The sequence below is a fragment of the Symsagittifera roscoffensis genome, chromosome 10, assembly GCF_963678635.1.
Source record: "Symsagittifera roscoffensis chromosome 10, txSymRosc1.1, whole genome shotgun sequence".
In the NCBI taxonomy this organism is placed as follows: Eukaryota; Metazoa; Xenacoelomorpha; order Acoela; family Convolutidae; genus Symsagittifera; species Symsagittifera roscoffensis.
Window position 1 is genome coordinate 8,485,485 of NC_087071.1, and position 23,625 is coordinate 8,509,109.

Genomic DNA, 23,625 nt, shown 5'->3' on the forward strand with positions numbered 1-23,625 from the left:
ATTTTTCACCGTTTGTTTTTTGATGTTTTTTAAGTTTAATTCGCATAGTGGTAAGGGGTCATCTTAAAGCGTCATGTTGTGTATCCCTGCCATGGCAAAGATTGTGTGTGAGGATGACCACTTTTGTGACCTCTAGGTTTAAGTCTACCACAGCCTTACCAATTTGGACTGCAGCATTGGTTCCACATGAAAATTCAACATGCGAATAAATCAGCCTTGGGTTGCAAGACCTTTGCTCAACAAAAGAAATTTTTTGCCTGTGGGGTAATAAGAGAAACGAATTTTGCTTAGACAGGTGTGGCAGACTTTGATAGATCCTCTGCGAATCACAAAAATCGCTCTTATTTTCTTTGTAAAAACGAAAACAAAATCCGTCGTCGAACGGCAAAAGTTTGCTTGTTATGAAAAACGTGATTGGGTTCTAGTTTCAAAAGTGGATTTCAACTTTCAAAACATCAAGGAAAAATAGATAAACCTTGATTCAGTTACTGAGTTAACTTTACCAAACAATGATGATTCATAGGTTGTTCTTGAAAAACGAAATGCTTTAAGCCCATATTTTTTTGAGGTTAGAAAATAAAAATTTTTCAAAAATAGGTCTTTTTTATCATTTTTTTTTGAATTTTAATTTTTTTATCAATTTTTTCATTTCTTCTAGTCAAATAGGATTCTCCTGGTCAATTTTTTTGCACGTTAAGTGATGTTTGCATTTGATTTTTGAATCATTTGCAGCTCTATTCGATCCAATCCGCTTGAAGAAAGGCATGGTATGTTTACTTGCTATAAATGGAAACTATTTACGTTCTTGAATAAAGAGCTATAAATACAATAACGAGTGCAGATTTTTGTTTCCAAATGAATTTCATTCAATGAGTTTTTCAGCGAAAATGAAGAAATGACTCAAGGTTTAGAAAAAATACTTTGAACAACTTTTTAACGTCTATTTTTGAACCAATCTGTCTTGGTCTGTTTGACTTTTTCATACGACACTTTTCAATACTTTCTAGTCACTCAGTTGTATCTATTTGGAGCAAAGCTCATTAAAATTAACAATGTTTTTTTTTTCAATCAAAAAAATTTATTGGCAAATTCATCTTTTTATCTGTTTTCATGACTTAAAAATTAAAAAAAAAACAGATTTAAAAAAAAATGGTTATATTTTAACAAATTTGCAAAAGGAACGCTTTTCCTAAAACACATGAAATCATTTTAAAATGCTGCCCTGAAATGGTACCATCTTCACCAAATCATGAAAGCGCAGGTACTTTGATCAATTATTGCATCAAACAAACAAAGCTCGAAGTAAAAAAAAAAACTAAAAAATTTGAAGAAAATGTTTGTTCAAAGCAAATAAAGTAAGAGGGCGTGCCTGTCAACATGTGAGAAGCTTTAATCAAAGCTTTCGTACAATTAAAAAATGTTATCGGGATGTTAACTTTTATCCTGGATCAATGGTTAATTCGTTCCACTGGAAAATCTTAAAATTAAAATCAACTTTCAAAACTAAAAATCGATCAGTTCTTTGCGTTTTTTGTTCTAACTTTCTCATTTTAAATTGTAATTTTCTATCCTTACAGCAATTAAACTTGAACTGATCTAAAAAATGCATGTATACTAAAAACTTTTCGTAAGTGCAATTAAAAAATATGTTTGAGGCATTTCTACAGTTTTGGATCATTTTTTCAATTAGAATTTACTTGTTTTTGAGAACCCAAAATCACCAAGAGTACGCTGAAAAAATTCGATCAGATAAATTATTTCAATGTAAATGGGTTTTTTGTAAGCTAACCCAAACTCGCTGTTTTCAAAGTTTGCAAAATTTGTTACCAAAACAAGCCATTACGTTTGTCTGGCTGGTCAGTGAATCGTTCTGATATTCAATCAAGACATTCATTTGCTTCAGACTGTAGAAAAAAAATCCATCATTAGTTGCCAGTTAAAAAACCAAAAATTCGACTATTTAAAATAACTACAACAAGCAAAACTGTTTCGTCATTTTTTTTCCAAAAGAACAGAAGCTACAATTACTCATTGTGAAGTAACAGCCCCTCCTCCAGAATTCAAGCGCCCCCAAAAGCGTCTTTTTGTGACAATTTATTAACCTTCACGTTATAAGCTAGGGAAAATCTTTGGTTTCAAGGAAAACTTTCGAGTTTTATTTGAGAACCAAAACTTCGAAATTTGTTAGCAGCAAAAACTTTTTAAAAAATTACTTAGTATTTTTATCATATTACGAACCAACCAATTAGGCAAGACAAGGGTACATCTACAAATTTTACGAGGAAATTTATGATTGTGCGCGATTATTAAAAAAGAATTGAAATAATTAATTTTTTTCATAAACTTAAAAACATTTCAGAAGCTCTTAGCCATGATAAGCTAAAACTTTAAGTCTAAAACAGTAAAAAAAAGTAAGCTTTTGATTGTGGGAAAAAGTCTAAAACAGTAAAAAAAAAAGTAAGCTTTTGATTGTGGGAAAATCTGACACTCTTTGATAAATTTACCCCTATTAAAAAAACTGGATCAAAAGGTAAATTTTTGATTCTGTTGGGAAACTTGAGAATAAAAGTCATGTTTCAAAAATATAAGTCGATCACTTTTTTGTGATCATTACACGTTTTCTGTTTGATAGTAGAGTTTGCCTTCCTGTAAGAAATAATTCATTCTAAGTCAAACCTCAAAAAATCAACTGTGAGCGTAAACAATTTTAGGAATTTTCCTGAAAAAAAAATGAAGATTTGTATAAGAGTTTTGATTAAGTTTATTGTTTTTTAACAAATTCACAAAAAAGACACATCTTTCCTTTTTGGATCGGAAGCTTCATCAAATAGGATTACCATTATATTATAAACAATTTTGTTTTCAGACAATCTTTTATCATTGATAGTTTTTCAACCATGCTGGGTCAGATAAAATTTTTCAACTATTATGTGTCGGTTTTTGTGACCCTCTTTTTTCTACAGCATGATGTTTCTAGACACTTCCGCTGTTTTCAGTTTTTGTTATGTCATTTCGTCATTACTAATGGTGTGCAAAAATTAACTTTCTGTGGAATTCTAATTATCATGGTCTAAAAATTAATTTTGAGCGTTTTACACAAAAAAGAATGAGCTGAGAATTTTGATTTTAGTTATCCGAATTTTGAACTTATGTTTGACTAATTCTTGAAAACGAAGTCTTGATTTCTGAAAGTTTTTTTTTAGAGAAGCTCATTTTCCAAAAATTAATGTTCACAGAAGCATAAATTTTTAACTGTAAGAAATGCAAAACTGCGCTTTTAGTGGCATAGTTGAATTGAAATTCTTGTTTGGAATCTCAATTATAATAATAAATTTAGAGTTTCTAAATCCTATAATTGTTTTTCCTGAATTTTCCTACGCTGTTGATATTTCTCATTTTTCCAAAATTTATAGATTCCTCACATTAATCTCTTATTTCAAATGCAACTAGCAAATTGGACATCTCTTTTTGCTCACAAAAGTCTGGGCTTTTCCCATGCAATGTTTTGAACAATTCTCTGCTTTTATATGTTAAATCTTTTTTTTTGGGCAGAGTTGCGAATTTTAGATTTCTTGAAGCAATGCAAGTTGAAAAACTCTATTTTTTTTTCGTTTGATACGCGGAAGCTTTATTATGGTATTAATGAAGTATTTATCATTCAAATTTTTTGTCTTGAACAAAAACACATCTAAGCTACTCGTTGTTAATAACTTAGCTGAAACATGTACTTAAGAATGAAGAAAGGTACGTATGTGAGTGAGTATTTGGGCAAGCATGTATGTAAGTGTGTATGTATGTTTGTGTGTATGTAGCTATGTATTTATGCATAGATGTATGTATGTGTATAAGTATGTATGTATGTATGTATGTATGTATATATGTATTTATGTATGTATGTATGTATGTATGTATGTATGTATGTATGTATGTATGTATGCATGCATATATGTAAGTGTGCATGTGTGTTTTTTGCATGAATGTTCATTTGTTTAATGGTATGATTCTATGTATGAGGTGTAAGAACTGTTGGTAAGGGTTTTATTGTATATTTTTGAAAGTTCATTTATAAGTACAACTAAAACTATAAAAAAGCTCTTTTTTTTCTAGAAGGTTCTAGAAAACTCAAAATTTGTTTGTTGAAAACTATAGAACTCCAAAAACTCAACAAACACAAACACAAAAGTCAAATATTCTTCAAAACTTTTATTTTGGAACTCAAAGAAGTCAGAAAACTAATAAAAGAAAGTAAAAAACCAACAAATCAAAATTGTTTTTTGAAATTTTTTACTTTTCTAAAATTTATATTTCTGATGTTTTGGGTGGATACAATGGAATTTCCCAGCATTTGATGTTCAAAGTCATATACGACAAAACGTACATTGAATGATCATCTGTTAAAAACCCATGGTGTTGTGTCAAAGAAAGCAGCAAACTACAGCTGCGGAATTGTTCAAAGCGTTTTATGAGACGTGACACTGTTCTACGACATCTTTGCGAATCTCACACCTCAACAAAGCCAAAGAAAGGTGTGTATTGTGACATTGTTTTTGGAAAGTTGTACGAACTGCAGAGTCACGTTACAGAACGGCATGACATACGTAACTCAAACTCTGCCTCAAAAGCAAAGGAAATGAAGTTCAGTGGCGAGCAGCAAGCCACTAAGAAAAACTTTCACTCATATCCGGGAGCAGTTAGATCTATTGAGTTCGATGGAATCATTGAAAGAAAAAATAATTAATTTCACTAGGAACTATTTTACTGAAAACATACCCATCAAGCTTCAAATGTCAGTTTATGCAAATCTTATCAAGCCATTAGACGTAACAAAAGTTTCTTGTCATGCCAACAGCTTCTCGAAGCCAGTTTTTTCATCATTGACAGACGAAGAATACATGGTAGATTAATTGGTCAGTGTACTCCAAGTGTTTTGTAGCAAAGGAAGTGAATTCATTATCGATTCTCTTGAGCACCTAGATGTCAACATAAACCTCTAAAAGCCAATCAAAGAAAGCAGCTACATTGCAAATGCAGCTATTTTTAAAAACAACAATTTTCTTTTAAATGTAGAAAACAGAACGGATAACAAATGTTTTGCGTAATCAGTTCTAGCAGCTTTTAATCCTTCATATAGTCACAACAAGCAAGATACTGTGTTATATCAAGACAAATTGAAGCTGCTTCAAGAGACGTTCTGCAGTGCAGAGAGGCCGACGGTGGTCAGTCTAGTAGGTCAGCTTGCGAAGCTGCCCCTAAGATCAGAGGACGACCTGGACAACTACTTCGTTCGCAGTCAAGTGCTGATGACGCGGTTGAGCGAAGCTGGAGAAGCAATCACAGACACACTCTTCAATGCTTTAGTGATCAATGGACAGCTATGAGCATTTTGTGGTGCAAGCAAGAGAGTTTTCAACCAGCCAAGACGTTTCCAGAGCTGAGAACGAGGTTGAGGAACTACGATGACTCGAGGAAGGCTCGATGTGGAGAGAGGACTGGACATGGTTATATAGCCATGCAAGCTGTGAGGAAGAAGAAGAAAGGAGTTTCAAGTAGTGGCTGCTATGCGTGTGGTCAGAAGGGTCATATGGCGAGCGACTGCAAATCCAAAAGTGACAGCGGACAACCCAGTACTCGAGGCAGTGGGTCGAACGAAGCAAGTGGGCCAGGAACAAAGAAGCAAGGGTACTTCAAGTGTGGGCAACCTGAACATTTTGCAAGGTAGTGCAAGCAAGAGAGTACATGGTTCTTCAGTTGTTGTGCTTTAACTTCAATGAAGGGAGACGACTTGACTGTGGATACGGGATGCCCTGGTCATGTGGTGCGCGACAGAGCGGTCTTTTCTAGCTTTGAGAGCTGGAACGAAGGGACAACTGTGGGGAACCCCAACGGCACGCTGTCAAGGATTGAGGGCAAAGGATCAGTGGAAGTGGAGATCAGGGACAGCCATGATGCTGTGAGAAGCTACACTTTTCACAATGTGCTGTTTGTGCCGAGCTACAGTGTGAAAATGACAAGTGTGAGCTCAGCTGTGGCTAGAGGCTCAAGCTTCAGTTTCGCCGCAGATGCGTCTCATCTACTGGCACCAGATGAGGGACAGCAACCTGTGAAGCAGGGCGGCAAGCTTTTCTACCTTGAATCAAGAGAAACCCGATTACTCTAGTGACAAAAACAAGAAGGGATACCAGTGATGCAATGTTGTGGCACCGACGACTGGGGCACCTCAACCAGCAGGATATTTCATCGCTTGTCAATGTGGGCGGGCTAGAGTTCTGCGAAGTGTGTACAGCTTCTAAGAAGCCTGAAGTAACAGTGCCTAAGAAGGCTGACAGCAGAGCATAGGCAGTGGGGCAAGGGGTTTTCGGTGACATTCAGGGATCATTTGAAGTGCCGAGTATGCATGGTTCACGCTATGTCTTGAGCTTCATCGACGACTTCAGTCAGCTGGCAGTGGTCAAGTACCTGGTGAAGAAGAGTGATGCTTTACTGAAGTTCCAGGAGTTTGTGGCTGATCATGGAGCACTTTTGTGCCTGTAAACTGACAATGGAGGTGAGTATTTGTCAAATGCATATAGGAGATTTAGAGAGTTCCAGGTGAAGCAAGAATTTCCTGTGCCCAATACTACCCAACAGAATGGTGTAGCAGAGCGCTAAAACAGAGTGATCACCGAGATGACTCAATGTCTGCTGGCAGAAGCAAAGCTACCGAAGATGTTCTGGGTGCGAGGAGTGTTCACAGCTGTGAGGGTTCGCAACTTGTGTCCGACATCCAGCAACGAGAAGCGCTTTTCACTGACAGAGATGCACTATGGGAAGCCATCAAAAGTGAGCTATTTTCGTGTGTTTGGTTGCCTGGCGTACTATCTGGCCCGAGGCAACAGACGGAAACTGGCTCCAGAGGGCAAGTAAAGCAAGTTCATCGGCTACGACTAGAAGAGCGCAGCCTACCTGCCGATTGATCTAGAGACAAGACGAGTTGTGCGAGCAAGAAGCGTGACATTCTGGGAGATCATAATTCCAGATGACTTCATGGTTGACACTGAGCCCTTACGAACCCTGGAGCTATCAATTGAGTTGTTCATTGATATTGAGCAACCAAGTACGACGAAAACCAGCAAAGCTTGACGCGCACCAACTGAGGGTGATACTGCAGATTCAGTGGGGGCTACTGAGGAAAATCAGGTCGAGGAGGAAGCAGTAGATTCACATTCTACCGATCATCCAGTGTAGAGGTCCGTAATGACAAGGGACCCACCATTTCGATACGGACTGGCCTATACCCATGCTGCAGTAACTGGAATTCAAGAGCCAAGTGGCTATTAAGAAGCAGTGTCTCGACCCGAAAAGGATCAGTAGCTGGCAGCTATAGCTTTAGAGGTGAAGTCTCTAGAAGCCATGGGAACATGGACACTTGTTGATAGACCATAATCTCGAAAGGTTATTCCTTGACGTTAGGATCTTGCTGTAAAAAGAGATGCGATGGGACAAGTGGAGCGGTTCAAAGCCCAATTCTTATAAAAGGGTTCATGCAAGTGGAAGGTTTGACTTCAATGAGACATTTGCTCCAACCTGTAAACCCGAAACAAAAAGGATACTGCTAGCTCTGGTGGCACAATATGATCTTGTATTTCATCAGATGGATGTTAAGTCAGCCTTCCTCAACTCTTCTCTAGTAGAGACAATGTACATGGAGCAGCCAGAGGTGTTCAGCAGTGGTGAAAGCCAAGTGTGCTTGCTACAACGAAAACTCTACGGGCTGTGGCAGGCAGGAAGAGACTGGTATCAGACGCTGAGCACTTTCCTAATTGATGAAGGGTTCACTAGAAGCAGCAATGTCTCCTGTTTGTTCACGATGAGGGGAACAAACGATGCAATGATTTATGTGCTGGTTTGGGTAGACGACATCATCATTGGTTGCAGATGTCAGGACGAAGTTGACAAGCTGAGGAGCCGTTTCTCCGAACGATTCAAGATGGATGACCGATGCGCATTGTCCTGATTCCTGGAAATGCAAGTCAAGCAGTCACCTGGGATGGTAACAGTAAATCAATCTCGTTACATCAACGACTGCTTGGAGCGTTTTGACATTGCTGAATGCAAACCAGCGGGCACACCAGCGGACATCAGCGCACAACTGTCGAAGAAGGGCTGACCTGAAGCTGGGTCAGCAGAGGCAGTATCCATGAAGGCTGAGGACTACAGAGGCAAAGTGGGTTCATAGTTGTACATAGCCAAGCAAACAAGCCCTGATATCTTAGCTACTGTGACGCAACTCTCTAGTCTCCTGGAGAATTCGGGAAGGGTGCACTGGGTGGCTGCAAAGAGAGTTCTTCGTTACCTGAAGGGGAGCAAAGTTCTGGAGCTGTGCTACACTAAGGAAGCTGGTGGTCTAAAACTCTATGGATCCGCAGATGCTGACAGGGCTCAGGTTTTGGATGATAGAAGGTCAACTACTGGCTACAGTTTTCATTTGCTGAAGGCGTGGGCAGCAATTAGTTGGAGTACCAAGAAGCAACCAAGTTCAACCATATCAACCAGTGAGGCTGAGTACCAAGCAATGACAGATGCGGTTCAAGAGGCTCTATATCTGCGATCACTTCTCGATGAGATCAGTTTTTTATTGATGGATTATAGCTAATTGACTGGTGTAGAAAACTATAAATTTTTTAGCAATGATTTAGCAATAAATAATGGAGGATTACAAAAACTGTATAGTGTTTTTATCAATAATTGATCGATGATTTGCTCTGATATTTGATTAAAGTTAAATTAACTCACCTGTTTCCGCGACCAAAAATGCAATAGTCTGGCCAGGATTTTAATATACGGACAAATATACGGACAAAATCGCCGCAGCGTGGTCCAAAAAACAGTCGCAGCACGGTCGAAAAATTAGTCGCGGCGGTCAAAAATTAGTCGCAGCGGTCGAAAAAATAGTCGCAGCCGGCTCGAAAATTTAGTCGTGGAAGTCAAAACATTAGTCGCGGCGGTCAAAAAACAAAACTAGTCGCAGTGGAGGAAAAATTAGTCGCGGTGGTCAAAATTTTCGCCGCGGCATGATCGAAATGTTCGTTGCGGCATGATCTAAAATTTAGTCGCGGCAGTCAAAAAATGAGTCGCGGCGGCCATAAAAATTAGTCGCGGAATGGTCGAAAAAATTGCCGCAGCGTGGTCCAAAAAATAGTCGCGGCACGGTCAAAAAAATAAGTCGCGGCGTTCAAAAAGTTATTCGCAGTGGCGAAAAGTTAGTCGCGGCGATCAATAACTTAGTCGCGGTGGATGAAAAATTCTCCGCGGCATGGTCCAAAAGTTATTCGCGGCATGGTCGAAAAATTAGTCACAGCGGTCAAAAAAATACTCGCAGTGGTCAAAATATTTCGCCGCGGCATGATCGAAAATTAGTCGCGGCGGCCGAAAGATTATTTGTGGCATGGTCGAAAATTATTTAGACACATCGGTCAAAAAACTACTCACAGCCGCGGCCTGGTCACGGCTGTGAGTAGCTGTGAGCAAAAAACTACTCACAGTCAAAAAACTCGCCGCGGCCTGGTCGTACTTTTTTTTACCGCGGTAATTAGTCACGGCGGTTGAAATATTAGTTACGGCATGGTCGCAAATCTAGTCGTGGAGGTCAAAACATCAGTCGCAGCGGTCCGAAAATTTGTCGCAGGTCAAAAAACTAGTCGAAGTGGAGGAGAAATTAGTCGCGGTGGTCAAAATTTTCGCCGCAGCATGATCGAAATGTTCGTTGCGGCATGATCTAAAATTTAGTTGCGGCAGTCAAAAATTTAATCGCGGCGGCCAAAAAATTTGTCGCGGCATGGTTGAAAAAATCGCCGCGGCGTGGTCCAAAAAACAGTCGCAGCACGGTCAAAAAATTAGTCGCGGCGGTCAAAAATTAGTCGCAGCGGTCGAAAAATTAGTCGCAGCCGGGTCGAAAATTTAGTCGTGGAGGTCAAAACATTAGTCGCGGCGGTCAAAAAACTAGTCGCAGTGGAGGAAAAATTAGTCGCGGTGATCATAAAATTATTCGCGGTGGATGAAAAATTCTCTGCGGCATGGCCCAAAAATTATTCGCGGTATGGTCAAAAAATTAGTCACAGCGGTCAAAAAAATACTCGCAGTGGTCAAAATATTTCGCCGCGGCATGATCGAAAATTAGTCGCGGCGGCCGAAATTTTATTTGTGGCATGGTCGAAATATATTTAGACACATCGGTCAAAAAACTAGTCACAGCGGAGGAAAAATTAGTCGTGAGGGTCAAAAAAACTCGCCGCGGGATGGTCGAATATTTTTTTTACCGCGGTAATTAGTCACGGCGGTTGAAATATTAGTTACGGCATGGTCGCAAATCTAGTCGCGGTGGTCAAAAAATTCGCCGCCGCGTCATGGTCGAACATTTATTTCGACGCGGCAATTATTCGCGGCGGTCGGAATATTAGTTGCGGCATGATCGAAAATTAGTCGCGGCGGCCGAAATTTTATTTGTGGCATGGTCGAAATATATTTAGACACATCGGTCAAAAAACTAGTCACAGCGGAGGAAAAATTAGTCGTGAGGGTCAAAAAAACTCGCCGCGGGATGGTCGAATATTTTTTTTTACCGCGGTAATTAGTCACGGCGGTTGAAATGTTAGTTACGGCATGGTCGCAAATCTAGTCGCGGTGGTCAAAAAATTCGCCGCCGCGTCATGGTCGAACATTTATTTCGACGCGGCAATTATTCGCGGCGGTCGGAATATTAGTTGCGGCATGGTCGAAAAATTAGTCGCGGTGGTCAAAAAGTTAGTCGCGCCGGCCAAAAAACTAATCGCAGCGGAGGAAAAGTTAGTTGCGGTGGTCAAAATTTTTGCCGCGGCATGATTGGAATATTCGTTGCGGCATGGTTTAAAATTTAGTCGCGGCTGTCAAAAAATTTGTCGCGGCGGTCCAAAAATTAGTCGAGGCATGGTCGGAAAACTCGCCCTGATATGGGTCAAAAAATAGTCGGAGCACGAACGAAAATTAGTCGCGGTGGTCAAAAAAGTAGTCGAAATGGTCGAAAAATTAGTCGCGGCGATCAAAAAATTAGTGGCGGTGGTCTAAAAATTCAACGCGGCAGGGTCAAAAATTACTCAAAAAATGGTCAAAACAAGAAACGTGACAAAACTTTTTCAACATGAAAATTTGAAAAAAAATTCAAAAAGAAATTAATGTTTTTTTATGGTTTTTTTTGTGAGTAATTAGCTACAATTTGTGCTAAAAATTATGTTTTTCACCGTTGAATTTGCAATCTTTCATTGCTAATTTAGCGCAGTTTTATTAATTTTTTTCAATTGTGAAAACATCGATGAATTATCGCTAACTAATTCAAGCTTTTCGATAAATAAGCGCTGATTATTTTAGCTATGAAACAGCGTTGAAAATCTACGAAAATCCTAATAAGATCGAGTTAGCAACTTTTCAATGATAATTATAACTGGGAGCTTAACCCAGGTACCGATATTGACATCAATTTGGTATTAATTATAGAACGCTATTTGCAAACAGTAAATGTTCGAAAATTTTCTCTAGTCTGAATTCATTCAAATAAAACACCATCACAAGTTTCTGTTTTTTTACTATTCTGAAAACTTAATGCCCTAGAAATTTTTTTGACAGCGCTTAATATAGGTATTTGACAATGATGATCGCAAAAACACCAAAAAAGGACATTAATTCATTGTTTGCTTAAGCTTCTGTATGAATTTCCTTTCACTCAAATCAAAAACCTATAAAACAAAAACAAAACTTACAATTCAAACCTTAAAACATTTACTTCATGCTTTTGAATTGTGGTCTGTTATTGACAAACAAATTTCGCTATAATGCTCATGAAGCGTTTTGCAATCTTACCAAATATTTTAGTGGATCGACTTTCAAATGGTTCGAACATCTGCGCTCCGAAAAAAAAATGACACAATTCGGCTCCAATTCAGTACTCCAAGTTATCCAATTCTGTGTCTGACGATTGTTTAGTCAAATCAAAACTCTACTATTTAAAATCAGTTTGTTATTCACGTCAAGTTTTGATTTTGTGCTTTCTGATATTGGTCCCAAAAGCTTTCTTCTCGTATATCAATCTCCCTTGCAGTTTAGAGTCTCTAAAACAGGCGCCACGCTATTGTTTTTTAACCAGAAATCCTCTGTTTGCCGACGCTTAAAGTTGAGCAAAGTCGCAACATTAAGTTGCTCAAAATTTTCATATATTTTATTTTGTTGTCTTAGTTCAAAAACATTCAAAAACCATCTTGCGTTAAAATTTTTATCTGTTTGTGGGATTGAACAACAATCACCCAAGGAGAGTTGTTTACCGCATACTTTAAACCTGAAGTGGATACCTATGTCGTTTTAAAATCTAAGGATTCCCGCGAAAGGAAATAGCACACGAAACTTTTTTTCATTGTAATAACTATCAAATGAATGTTTTTGTTAAAAGTGAAAACAAAATTACCAGCAAAATTTGACATTTTTTTAAATGAAATTTTTTGTCGTAAAAATAGATTTCATAATTTACACACAATTTTTTTTTTACAATTTTACGTTGTCTGAACAAATGATTTTCAATATTTGAATCTGAAGTACAAAATTTTGCGCATTCCAGTTATATTTCACTGATTTTCAGTAGGTCTACCAAAAAAAGCTGAATTTTGACTATTAGCTTTATTCCATTATTTTGTCTACTTTTGCTCCAACTACTATCGAAGAAACTGACATAATATATGTGCTCGGAGGGCTTATTTTTTTTCTAACCAACTTTGACTTTTCAGCTATTCATTCGTGACAGAAATTTTTTCGACCGTCAATTTTAGTATTTTTATGGGGATTTAAAGATGGCCAATGCGAGACAATGAGGGCGCAATATGTTGCATGATATTAATGCAAAAAGAGCAAAAAAAATTTTTTGAGCCCATTCAAGATTTTGACGCCCCGAAATTGAATTTAAAAAGATATTTTACCTACGATCATTTTATTGCAAACGTTTGAGAGTTTGAAAACTGCCGATGTGACCATGCTCTGGACTATTTTTTGCGCGCTTTAAAGATTTTGTTCATATTTCTGATGGAGTATCGCGATTTATTTATGCGTGGCGAATTATCCCAGACAACAAATTCGTTCCAAATTGAATTGAGGCAAGATTATCGGTCAATCAATTTTATACTATTCAATTTTACTCATTTGATTTTTGATATTGTCCAAAATTTTCAGTTTATCAATCTTTTTTTCCAAAAAATAATTCGTAACTATGGATTAAGGGGCAGTTGGAACATTTAGGATTTTGCTCTGACATACGAGTAGTTTTGGTCCGGCTTGCAAATTGTTCCAAAGCAAAATGAGGCATGCTTATTATTCTCATTAATAGGTTACTGCAAGTTAAATATATCATTTTGAATGCATTCGAATTGAGTTATTTTGTTAAGACAAGCTCTTTTTTTGCGACTTAAGGCCGTTTTTTGTGTGTTCAACTTTCCTTGAAACATCATTCAAAGAATGTTCTGAATTTAAAGCCTTCGGCAATGCTAGTAAAAGGCGAGTGGATGAATAGTGTTGACATATTGAGCTCGATGAAGATATTGAGTGTTGCTGGATTTCTCATAGAAAAGTTCCTGATGATGGCGTATTTACGATTATCGAATCTTCATGGGTTAAAGGAGTCGTTATATATATCGAAGTTCTCATGATCCTCTTAGTGGGTCAAAGTATGATTTTTCTTAGATTTTTCCATAGGTATTTTGTTCTCGAGTTTTTATGCTTCTTATGGTAGTTTTTAATGGTATGGTTTGTTTCGTTGGTCAAAAACCCATATATGTTTCCTCTCAAAATACATTAAAGGATGGCAAAAACAAAACTTTATGCCCTACACTAGCAGTAAGAGTCACAGTCCCTGTCAATCACAGACACAAAGATACCCGATTAATCCACAGGTAATCAAACCTAATCCGTACACTTAATTGGCTAATTTTTTCATAGTTTGTCGTTATTTTATATGCCAGCCGAAACATATAACAGCCAAAGTATGAATCGGATGAAAATACCTAAGTGTTATTTAAAGTTTATGTAGCATTTTTGTAACAGTTACGAAAATTAAGCAAAGTCATTCATATGATATAATTTTTTGGCCGGCTCAAATACTCCGCTCATTTTCAGTTGGTTTAGTTATTCTGGATTTGTCTGAAAAGGATCATGTTATTCATGATTGGTGATTGGTTTTTGCTGTAGTGTTGGCCTCAACTTGATGTGGCTTTCGGAACATCATTAACTACAACCTGGGATTTAGCCCTGTGGGATTATATCAAGTGAGGTTTTGTTTGGAGAGGTTTTTTAGTTGGGATTTAATCTGCGAGGCTCAGCACACAACATCAACCCGGTCAACATTGCAGCGAAAAGCTTTCATAAAGCGCAGGTACAGTTAGAAGTCATTTATTAACCCTCGACAAAAAACAAGAGTAAGTTTTGAAGCGAGATCTTCCAAAGAATTTTTTTGGTAGGTTTTTTTAGAAATCTTATGTCAAACTTGAAGAAGAACTTGGCATTTTTCGGCAATTTGGAGACTATTTGCTGCCTTCAGATTTCAGTATAGGCGTGGCTTGACCATGATTGGAATTTTGGGTTTTAAATTAAATTTTTTAGGAAGTCTGAAAGTATTTTGTGACCCGAAACTAACATTAAAAAAAACACATGAAACTTGGCTCTTTTGGAGAAATGAAACAACGCCAGTCAGAGCATGTGGTGATAGTGAATTGTTCACCAAGTGTTTAAGGCCAAAGAATTGAATCTATCCTTATATCTTATTAACGTGATGATAGTTTGTTCTCTATGAAAGAGACACCTGTTAATCTTGTCCATTGCAGCAGCAGCTTAAGCGGTGCTAAATCTCACTCTTTGTTAACTATTCAAAGATCATAAATGTTCATTCATATCAATTGATTCTTCTAAGTAGTTACCCAACGTTACTATTAATTCAACCGTATAATTATTTCAGCTTCCAGATAAGGTTTTATCAGTTATCAAGTGGCGCAGCCATCAATCTTTTCATCAGAAGACTGAACGGAACTGCAGGAGTTACTTTTTGAGGGTAAAATTTCAGCCAAATTTCAATGGGAAGTCTGTTTAGGTCAATTTTTGTCGCTGTATTACTCGAGGAGAACTGTTACCCAAACATTTTTTTTATTAGACCCAGCACTGGTACACGACAATCCACCGCCTAAATCAAAAACTACTTCTTCATTGGAATCATCAACAGAAGCGGACATCAGGACCGCAAGAGATGAGGCAGCGGTTTGGAAAACAAACGATGCTAACGTAGAGTGACGAAATAAGGGAACCAAAGTAAGTCCAAATGGCTACTTCAAGGCAAAAAGCAGATTCTCATATCAAGCCGAGATTTTTCGATGCCTTAGGAAACGAAGGAAAGAAAATTTTCTTAGGCAACCAGAACACGTAAATTTTAATTCAACCAATATAAAATTTTCCACTAAAAACTCTCTAAACGTGAGAAAATTCTATTATCTAAAAAATGCAGCTCTATAAAGCATCACCTGGAGACCGAGAAACTCTCAAAGGCTTCTGCCCTCTCCTAGCATGACAAACTTCTAAGTGTGGATGGACCGAGGATATTGAAAAAGAAGTTATTTGGGATATCTTCATCGCAAAGATGAGATTCTCAGGCATCCAGAGAGAACTGTGGATTAAACCGGGAAAGACAGTAGAAGACATGCTAAAATCAGCATAGTTGCAGGAGAGAAGGTAACCTAACAGCGATTACACTCCAAAGCAGAACCCTTCAGCAGCTAGCAATTCAGCAAATTTTATCATTCTTCATTTTAGTTCCCGGTAAAACAAAAACCTCTAATTTTTCTCCAAGCAAAAAAAAATGTTCAAAACAGAGCGTTAGGAAAGGAAACTTTACGTCAAAATTTCAACCAGACCAATCAAACAATCAATGAAAACAGTGCTGAGGTTCACTGTTCGGCGCCACTATTGACATTGGAGTCCAACGTTTTTCGTTAACAAACAAACAGCAGATCTATTATTACCTAAAACCCTGAGTTGGAGTCGATTACAATCATAAGCCCATAAAATTTTACGGGACTTTAAAGATTGACCTTTAATCGAATGGTTGAAAAATTAAGGTGCAAGGCTCTTAATTAGACATCCAACAAGATATGGGTAAAGTAACAACCCAACTAACGACCTCCGCTAAGTCAGTCAGCTCAATTTTGTTTGAAGAAGATCTCAAATCACAAAAAAAACATAATTTTGGAAAAACTAATTTGTCAAAAAACCAAAAAAAATACAATGAGGTATTCTTAAATTTAGGACGCTAAACGAATATTCACGTTAATCAAATCAGAGCTTATTCCTATTCCAGAAAAGGGAAGAAGAGTGTCAATCCATATCCAGACAAAAACCTCAGCAGAAAGTAAGAAGCTTATACAGTAAGGCCACATAAAAAGCTAGATAAACGCAAAAGTGATCAGTTTCTAGACAGAGCTTACAGCAAAAAAAGTATAGCATAGTGAAGTTAGTGATAGACACTAAACCAAATTTAAAAATTTACAAAATTACGAGTTCTCAAAATTACAAACACAGTTTCGAAATGCCAAATTTTTAGTACTTCTAGATTCAGCAGCCCATATCATCAAAACCAAGTGAGAAGGTACAGTTTGGGTCACGTCTTTAGATTTGAAAAATACTTTCGGTCAATTTCTGTTCAAAAAATTTGTCAGTGAACTATGCATTTTGAGCATCGTATATGGGTAATTTACAGGAGTTTAGATTTTAAAATCAGAGTTTACGGAATAACCTACATAAAAAAGGATTTTTTGAAAGCGGCGGACAACACAGTTTCAGGAGTATAAGTAGTATTTTGCTTCTTAGACGTTATTTTAATAGTATCTAAGAGGTCAAATGCCGGCCATAAAAAAAGTCAGAAAAGTGGTTACCAAGATAAACAAAGAAGTGTTTCCTCTTAAGCTGCGCAAATGAGAATTCTCGAAAACAAATCTTACCTGGCTGGGATTCGAAATGAAGGATACTGGAATCAGACCAAGACAATCAAAAATTGGAACAGTAATGGCATTACAACCACCAGAATTTGCTGAAACAACTCAGATGTTTCGTGGGTATGCTCAATCGCATGTCCAGATTAGAACCCTATCTACAAAACTACACTGAGCCACTGCGACAGACTTTAAAAGCAAGAAAAAAGAAAAATTCAGTTGGAGTGAAAAAGCAAATAACGCATTTCAGAACAATTTAGAGTTTCTTACTAATAAACATAAATTGTATCACTACGATGCATCTAAACAATGCAGAATCAAATATGAAGCCAGCCACAAAGTATTGAAAGCAACTTAGAACAATAGTTAAAATGAGACAAATGGGTACCAATTGACTTCACATCAAGGTTTCTAAGCACCGAGTATAGCACAAATGAGCTAGAACTTCTCGATGTCGAATTGTTACGCGCAATTTTTCAAAATTAGTTTTTGGGTAACCAATTTCAATTTTTAAACAACCATAAAGATAAAGTCAGTGCAATTACGGAGAATCGCAAAAAAATGATCAGTCCAGGTTGACCAAAAGAGCAGACAGAACGCTGTTATTTGAATACTACATATCCCACATTGAAGGTGCTAAAAGAGCAATAGCTGATAACCTATCGAGAAGTCCAAAGTTCCAGGCACAACTTATTCTAAAATACGATAAGCAATTCATAGTTAAGGCATTTCAGAATTTCAATGAAACAAGCAGAGCCATCAAAACACACGACAAGAAGCTCGAAAAATCAAATCGAAGTTCAGCTAAATCACAATCATCAGAAAACAACTAATTACTGCTTGAAAAAATCACTTGCGACGTAAATCTAAGCAGGAGATTAGAATCATCTATCAGATCAAGGGAAGAGGGCGAAAAAATCATGTGCAAAATGTACTTATACACACAAGGGGGGGGGGGGGGCGCTATTATGCGATTTTTTTAAGTCAATTGGATCAATTTATGCAAACTCAAATTCTTCCTGTAGATATTCGAACTTTACGCTGCAAATATTTAGTCCATTCATAGCAGCTTATGAAAATTTTCTACTCAACCGCCGCCATTTTTTAACCAGACCGCCACAAGAAATCGTCGGAATCTATTCCGACTAATCAGAAGAGGAGAGGTCGTATGCAGTTAGAAATAATCAAAAATCGTTGTCTACGATTTCCAATCTGAACATCAACTGTTTCAAATTATCGGTACTAGTTCAAACCAAAAATGGTTTCTTCAGAGGAAATCTTTTGAATAGATTTGATCTCCTTCTAATAAAAACGAAGGGAAAGTCCAATTAAAGCGAAAAAAGAGGTGAGACGACGCAACCGAATGACTTCTGCAGATCGAACAGGAAACGGAAAAAGCGGATACAAATAAATTGATTTAAAACGAACTATGACAGAATGCTAAAGAAAATCAGAGTACACATGCTGAAGAATTTGGTGAGATTCAAAATGGTTGCCTAACAAGTTAGAAAAGCAACGACTTCAAAGCCTCTGATTATTTTATCGGACAAGAAATTGTTCAAAACTGGGCTCGATATCATTATAGATTCAGATTTATTGGTAGTATTGGCGATCGAAGATAGTCAATTAGGCCAATTGAGGAAACAAACCCTAGCAAAGGCTAGAGAGAGACGGATTCATGAGACTGCGCTGTTATATGGCTAATTTTTGACACGACGCAGCAAAGATCATATCACCACTAGCAATCAAGTAGCGATTCCAACTTGCCTGAGGAAAGCTTCCATGGCTTGATTTCATTGATCGCATCCACGCCAGAAAACTATGGTGGATGCTGCACACTATCTCTGGTGGCTGAGATGAACCAAAAATGTATAGATGTCTGCAGATATCTGACATCTCTGAACATCTTGTACAATAGGATCTGCGTATGGTAAGAATCTTAAATCATCCAAATCAATCAACTCTTCAGAACCACTGCCAAATCTATCTGAACCGAATAAAAAACTTCAAATGGATTTTGCAGAGCATATTTTTGATTCAAAAGGGAAAACTCTTCTTTTTCTAGTTGCAATAGACAGTTTTTCGAACTATCCGTCAGCTTTGATCACTAGCAAATCAGGAATCTGAAGATTTGTGAAATTTTTAAACAAGTATATCAACCAAAAAGTAAACAAAAAAGTTTGAGGTCATGTCAAAATTCAGGCTTTGAAAACGCTAAACAAGTAGAGTTTTTGTAAGTCTGAGGACATAAACCAGATTTTTTTTACCAGTAGGAAGACAATATTGCGGTTGCATGCTGTCGGAAAGGTGTACCCAGACTCTGAAAGGGAAAATATATGCCATGCAGTTTGACTCAAAGTTCGGAAAGAAACAGCCAGCGGCCAAATCTAAATTCGACGATTTTCGTAAAACACGTCAAGCTTTTGTAAACAATATTCCTATTGAGCATCATTATGGCCGGAAACTGAATACAAAATGGACTAACTTTAGAAATAAACTTATCAGCTCTGTATATTCAGATCAGCAAAAGCTCGAGAAGTCCATGCTGAAGCCAAAAAAATGCAAGAATCAGCTGACTCAAGGACCAGACTGAAGCTGGTAAAAAAAACGGCTCAAAAAAAATAAAGATGACAGCGGATGAGCCAGATAGTTTCAGGGCCCTAAAGAGTCTAACAAAAACAGCAAGAGACTGGAAATTGCACAAGAGACATCTCACTCATCAGGAGGGATCAGAGGCATCGAGGAAACTAACAGAAAGGAATCCTCTTCTCGCGGCAATACTTAGAAGTGATCTCAACCAAGGTTTACCGATAGTCAGAGACAAATAGGAGACGACAGTTGAGAGGCCGAAGACATGAAATCTTGAGTTCGATCTAATACATTATCCGTCAAAAGTGGTACTTTATCGGAAGGTTTTGGATAGGAAGTCGGGTTGCCAATCATTCAAAACCTCTAATGTGAAAATCATGAAACTTGCTAGCAGCAAATATATAAAAAATAAGGCGAAATTGATTAGATAGAATTACATATCACTCAAATCGATATTCAAATCAAAATGTTGTTCACGTTTAGGTTCAGAGACACCATCAGCAAGCACGCCGAGGAACTTTTCTTCACCAGTGCAGCTCAGCAACTCGAGCACACCACCTGTACACATTCTGCCAAGCCCAGACGAGTCAGACGAGTATCTTCATCGAACCAGGATTCAGATTTGGAGAACAGAGTGACTATTCGCATAGCTATTACAGTAGAAGACAATGAAACTAAACGCATTTTTGAGAAACATATCTAATAACAAGCCTCCAACTCTAGCAGCCAGGTAAACAGCCTCGCCAAATCCTCGAGCAGCTCGCCAGAAAATGAAGTGCAGACGGGGCCAAAGGTAGAGCCCGAGCCACCCAATCAGAAGACCAACGATTGCCCAATAACTTCAGTGCCAACAAAAGTAGGGGTTAATTCAAGGACCAGCCGAAACCTAGTAAAAGGCTGCCCGATACCGTCTGTTCCAAAAGAAAAGAAGAGGATAACGTCAGTGGAAAAGGAAGCGGAAACATAAGCAAGCAACCAGCTCAAAGGTTACTTCAGTAGAGGCGGAACTGAAACTAGGAGAGAACACCGCAGCAACCCTAACTTCGGACAAAAACGAGAATCCAACCAGCACTGGAATATCAAAACAAGGGAAAAACAAAAAAACAGACAGCAGGCAAAACGGAGCGAGGACGAAGGTATTGACTAACAGGTCTCAAACACATCCGCATGGTCTTTAGGAAGAAGTAAGCGACAGACCAATTTTTCGGCAGCAACCTAAACATTCCTTGAGAATTGAAGAAGAGAAATCAGGGAAGAAAAATTACAGACTATTTCAGTATCACTAAGAGATATTCCATCTTCATCAGGAAAAAGCCATCACCGTCGCCAAAGAGGGAACTGAATGGACCAGTGTTTACAATTTAAAAACCAGAATAAGTTCAGGGGGAGAAAAACTGACTAAACACTTGTATGAAAGTTTCCAAGAGGGGGAAGTGTGGTGGCAGTGATATGTCTTTCAATTACTTAAGCTCAAAAGGATGAATAAATCTTTAAATCTTTTTATAGTGATGATCGTTTGTTTTCTATGAAGACGACATCTGTCAATTGTGTTTACTCGAACATTAGCTTGTTCCAACATCAGCTAAAGCTCACTCTTTGTTGACTAATGAAAAATTAGAGATGCTCCTTCATATCAATTGATTCTTCTCACTACCTATTTACTTTGCTGTTAAATAAGCTTATGATTAGTTCAGTTTTCAGATCGAGAGGAGTTTTCACACAGTACAAACAATCTGTCGTTTTTTTTCAAAAAAAAAACGGATCAACTATCTGGATTAAAGTCAATGACTAAGCTACGCGCCTTTTCGAACTTACCGGAGAAACACGTCTCGGGGTGAAACTGATCAAGTTTTTTGATTTCACCAAAACACAATTGTTGACCCACTTCGATGTTTTTTTCGTGATATGGTAAAGGTTTCATTTACGAAAGATTTCAATTGGTTGAAGTTTCTGGATGAAAAGTCAAATTTTATTTTCGTGACCGGGTGAATGCCTGCTCTCATATACTATCATTGCAAAACCAGCTGATCAAATACCTAGTTTGATTTTTTAAAATCGGGAGCCCGTTGCTGAAGTCTACGTTGCTTGAAAATTTTGATTCTGAGGACCCAAGTTTTATTACATTTTCATAATTACGATCAAAGCGATACGAATCAAAACATACAAAATCAAACCCAAAACACGTGTTTCTCAAACAAGAACTAGAACACACTTGATATGTTTTTCCTAAATTGATCAGATGAAGGATGATCGGTTGATGTCAAAAACTTTATTTTGCTACTACAACGCAAATTTTTTGCTGGATCAGGTACCATCCATCAATCGGCTCAGATTCTTCAGCTTAAGTGTTGTCTGGATGATGAGACGATTTAGGGTTCTCTCAAGGGGCTTGGGATTTAAGGGTGTGGGCAATTTTTCACAAATTTCAAAATTTGTCGATCATTTATTGAATCAATTATTTTTGTTAAGTTTTGATGATGAAATAGCGTTTTGTCGGCGCGCGTTTCTCAACCAAAAATGTTTTTTTTTTAATTGACAGGTTTTGGTTAACCAAAAATAGACACCAAAAAGGCATCTTGGTTAGTCAAGTAATGAGTCCAGAGAAACTCCTAAATGTCACCCGGCCTTTGAGATCATCCGGCAGGTTGGGACGATGTGAACACAAAGTTTTCCACTTTTCCCAGCAGAGAATAGCTGTGCGGGTTGATCGCAACGACGTAATCACAAGCAGTTAGAAGATTAACATAAATGATGTCATCGGTAGTGAATGCTTGGTTGCTTCGAAAGTTCGGTTTGTCTTTGCACCAGAGCACAACTGAAAATCAGGGTAATTTGAATAACTATTCGCCCAAATTCTTTTACTAATTTAGGGTCTTTTCTGTTATATAGCCCTAAGTTGACATTCTGGTTGTTTTGAAAAATTGAATCAATATGCTCAAATCTGATTGGTTGAAACTAATCACAGCGAAAGAAATCAAAAGTTTCGATTCAAAGTTACTAACGCGCTGTTCGAACAACCCCGGTGGAACAAGTTATTATCCTCTACTCCAAACACGTGTAAGGGAGGATGTTAACTTGGTTCTGAGTTCGAAATTTCCGCCAGTCAGAGCAGAGCGGCAATTTTTCCTTTTCCACCCACCAGCGAAATTTACTTGAAAATAAAAAATTTTGTTCAAATTGTCGGATTGTTACAAAAATTGGTATGCGGGTTAATTAGGTTTTGACAAACATACATATTGATCTTAATACTTAATATTTTTAAATTTTTAGATCCCTCGTTACAACATAAAACTGATGCATATGTGAGGTGGCGGGAGGGGGGGGGCGTGGGGTTGGAGGAAAAAGAGCCCGCAACGCTTAGCAAGTTTTCTTTAAATTGAACGCTGGGGTGGAGGATCTTAACTTGGTGTATTTAGGGGATCGACCCCACATTTCCTCCGCCCTCTAAATCGATTGAATGGGGAAAAATTGTGGGGTATTCAAAAACAGATCCTTTGTTTACCGTATTAGTAAAAAAAATGAATGAAAACATTAATCGGCTTTTTTCCAGTCCCTCCCATGATTTTTCGAAATTTTGCATAATGAAAATTTATTTAAAATGACTTCTTATGTTGTAAACTGCATTGAAACGTGTCAGCGTGAACAGGTGAACAAATTTTTCCAACAATTCTTACGTGCAAAATGCCGTGTGAACAATTTTTGAACAGCTTTATTTTGAAATTTTGCGAGGGGGGTGAGAATTTGGAAATAAGCCCATTAGTCTATGTAATTACCTCCATCTAAGAAAAGTGAAAAAAAAAATCATTTATTTTCCGTATTAGTAGAAAAAACTGAATTAAAACCTTAATCTATGTAATTACCCAAAAAATGGAACTGATATTTTTTGCAATTAATTTTTGTTTAGCGACGTGCAAAATTCAAACAAGCTCGCTGAATTTACTAGTGATAGAGAAAATTGTTTATGTGGAATACTTCTTTTATCCTGTTAATAGCATAAAATATTTACCATCACTTATTATCC

At 37.6% G+C, this 23,625-nt stretch overlaps 2 protein-coding genes across 2 annotated transcripts in view; both read left to right on the forward strand.

Annotated features, from left to right (window-relative positions):
- Positions 1-23,625, forward strand: part of LOC134855191 (uncharacterized) — a 623,579-nt gene that overhangs the window by 58,952 nt on the left and 541,002 nt on the right. The gene's annotated exons all lie outside the window — the stretch shown is intronic.
- On the forward strand, positions 5,375-5,719 carry LOC134854966 (uncharacterized). Its single transcript, XM_063871346.1, has one exon. The coding sequence runs from the start codon at positions 5,375-5,377 to the stop codon at positions 5,717-5,719; it is 345 nt and encodes a 114-aa protein (XP_063727416.1).

Bases quoted from the DNA above. Each gene is read 5' to 3' on its own strand.
- LOC134854966 (XM_063871346.1), top strand. From the start codon at position 5,375: ATGAGCATTTTGTGGTGCAAGCAAGAGAGTTTTCAACCAGCCAAGACG.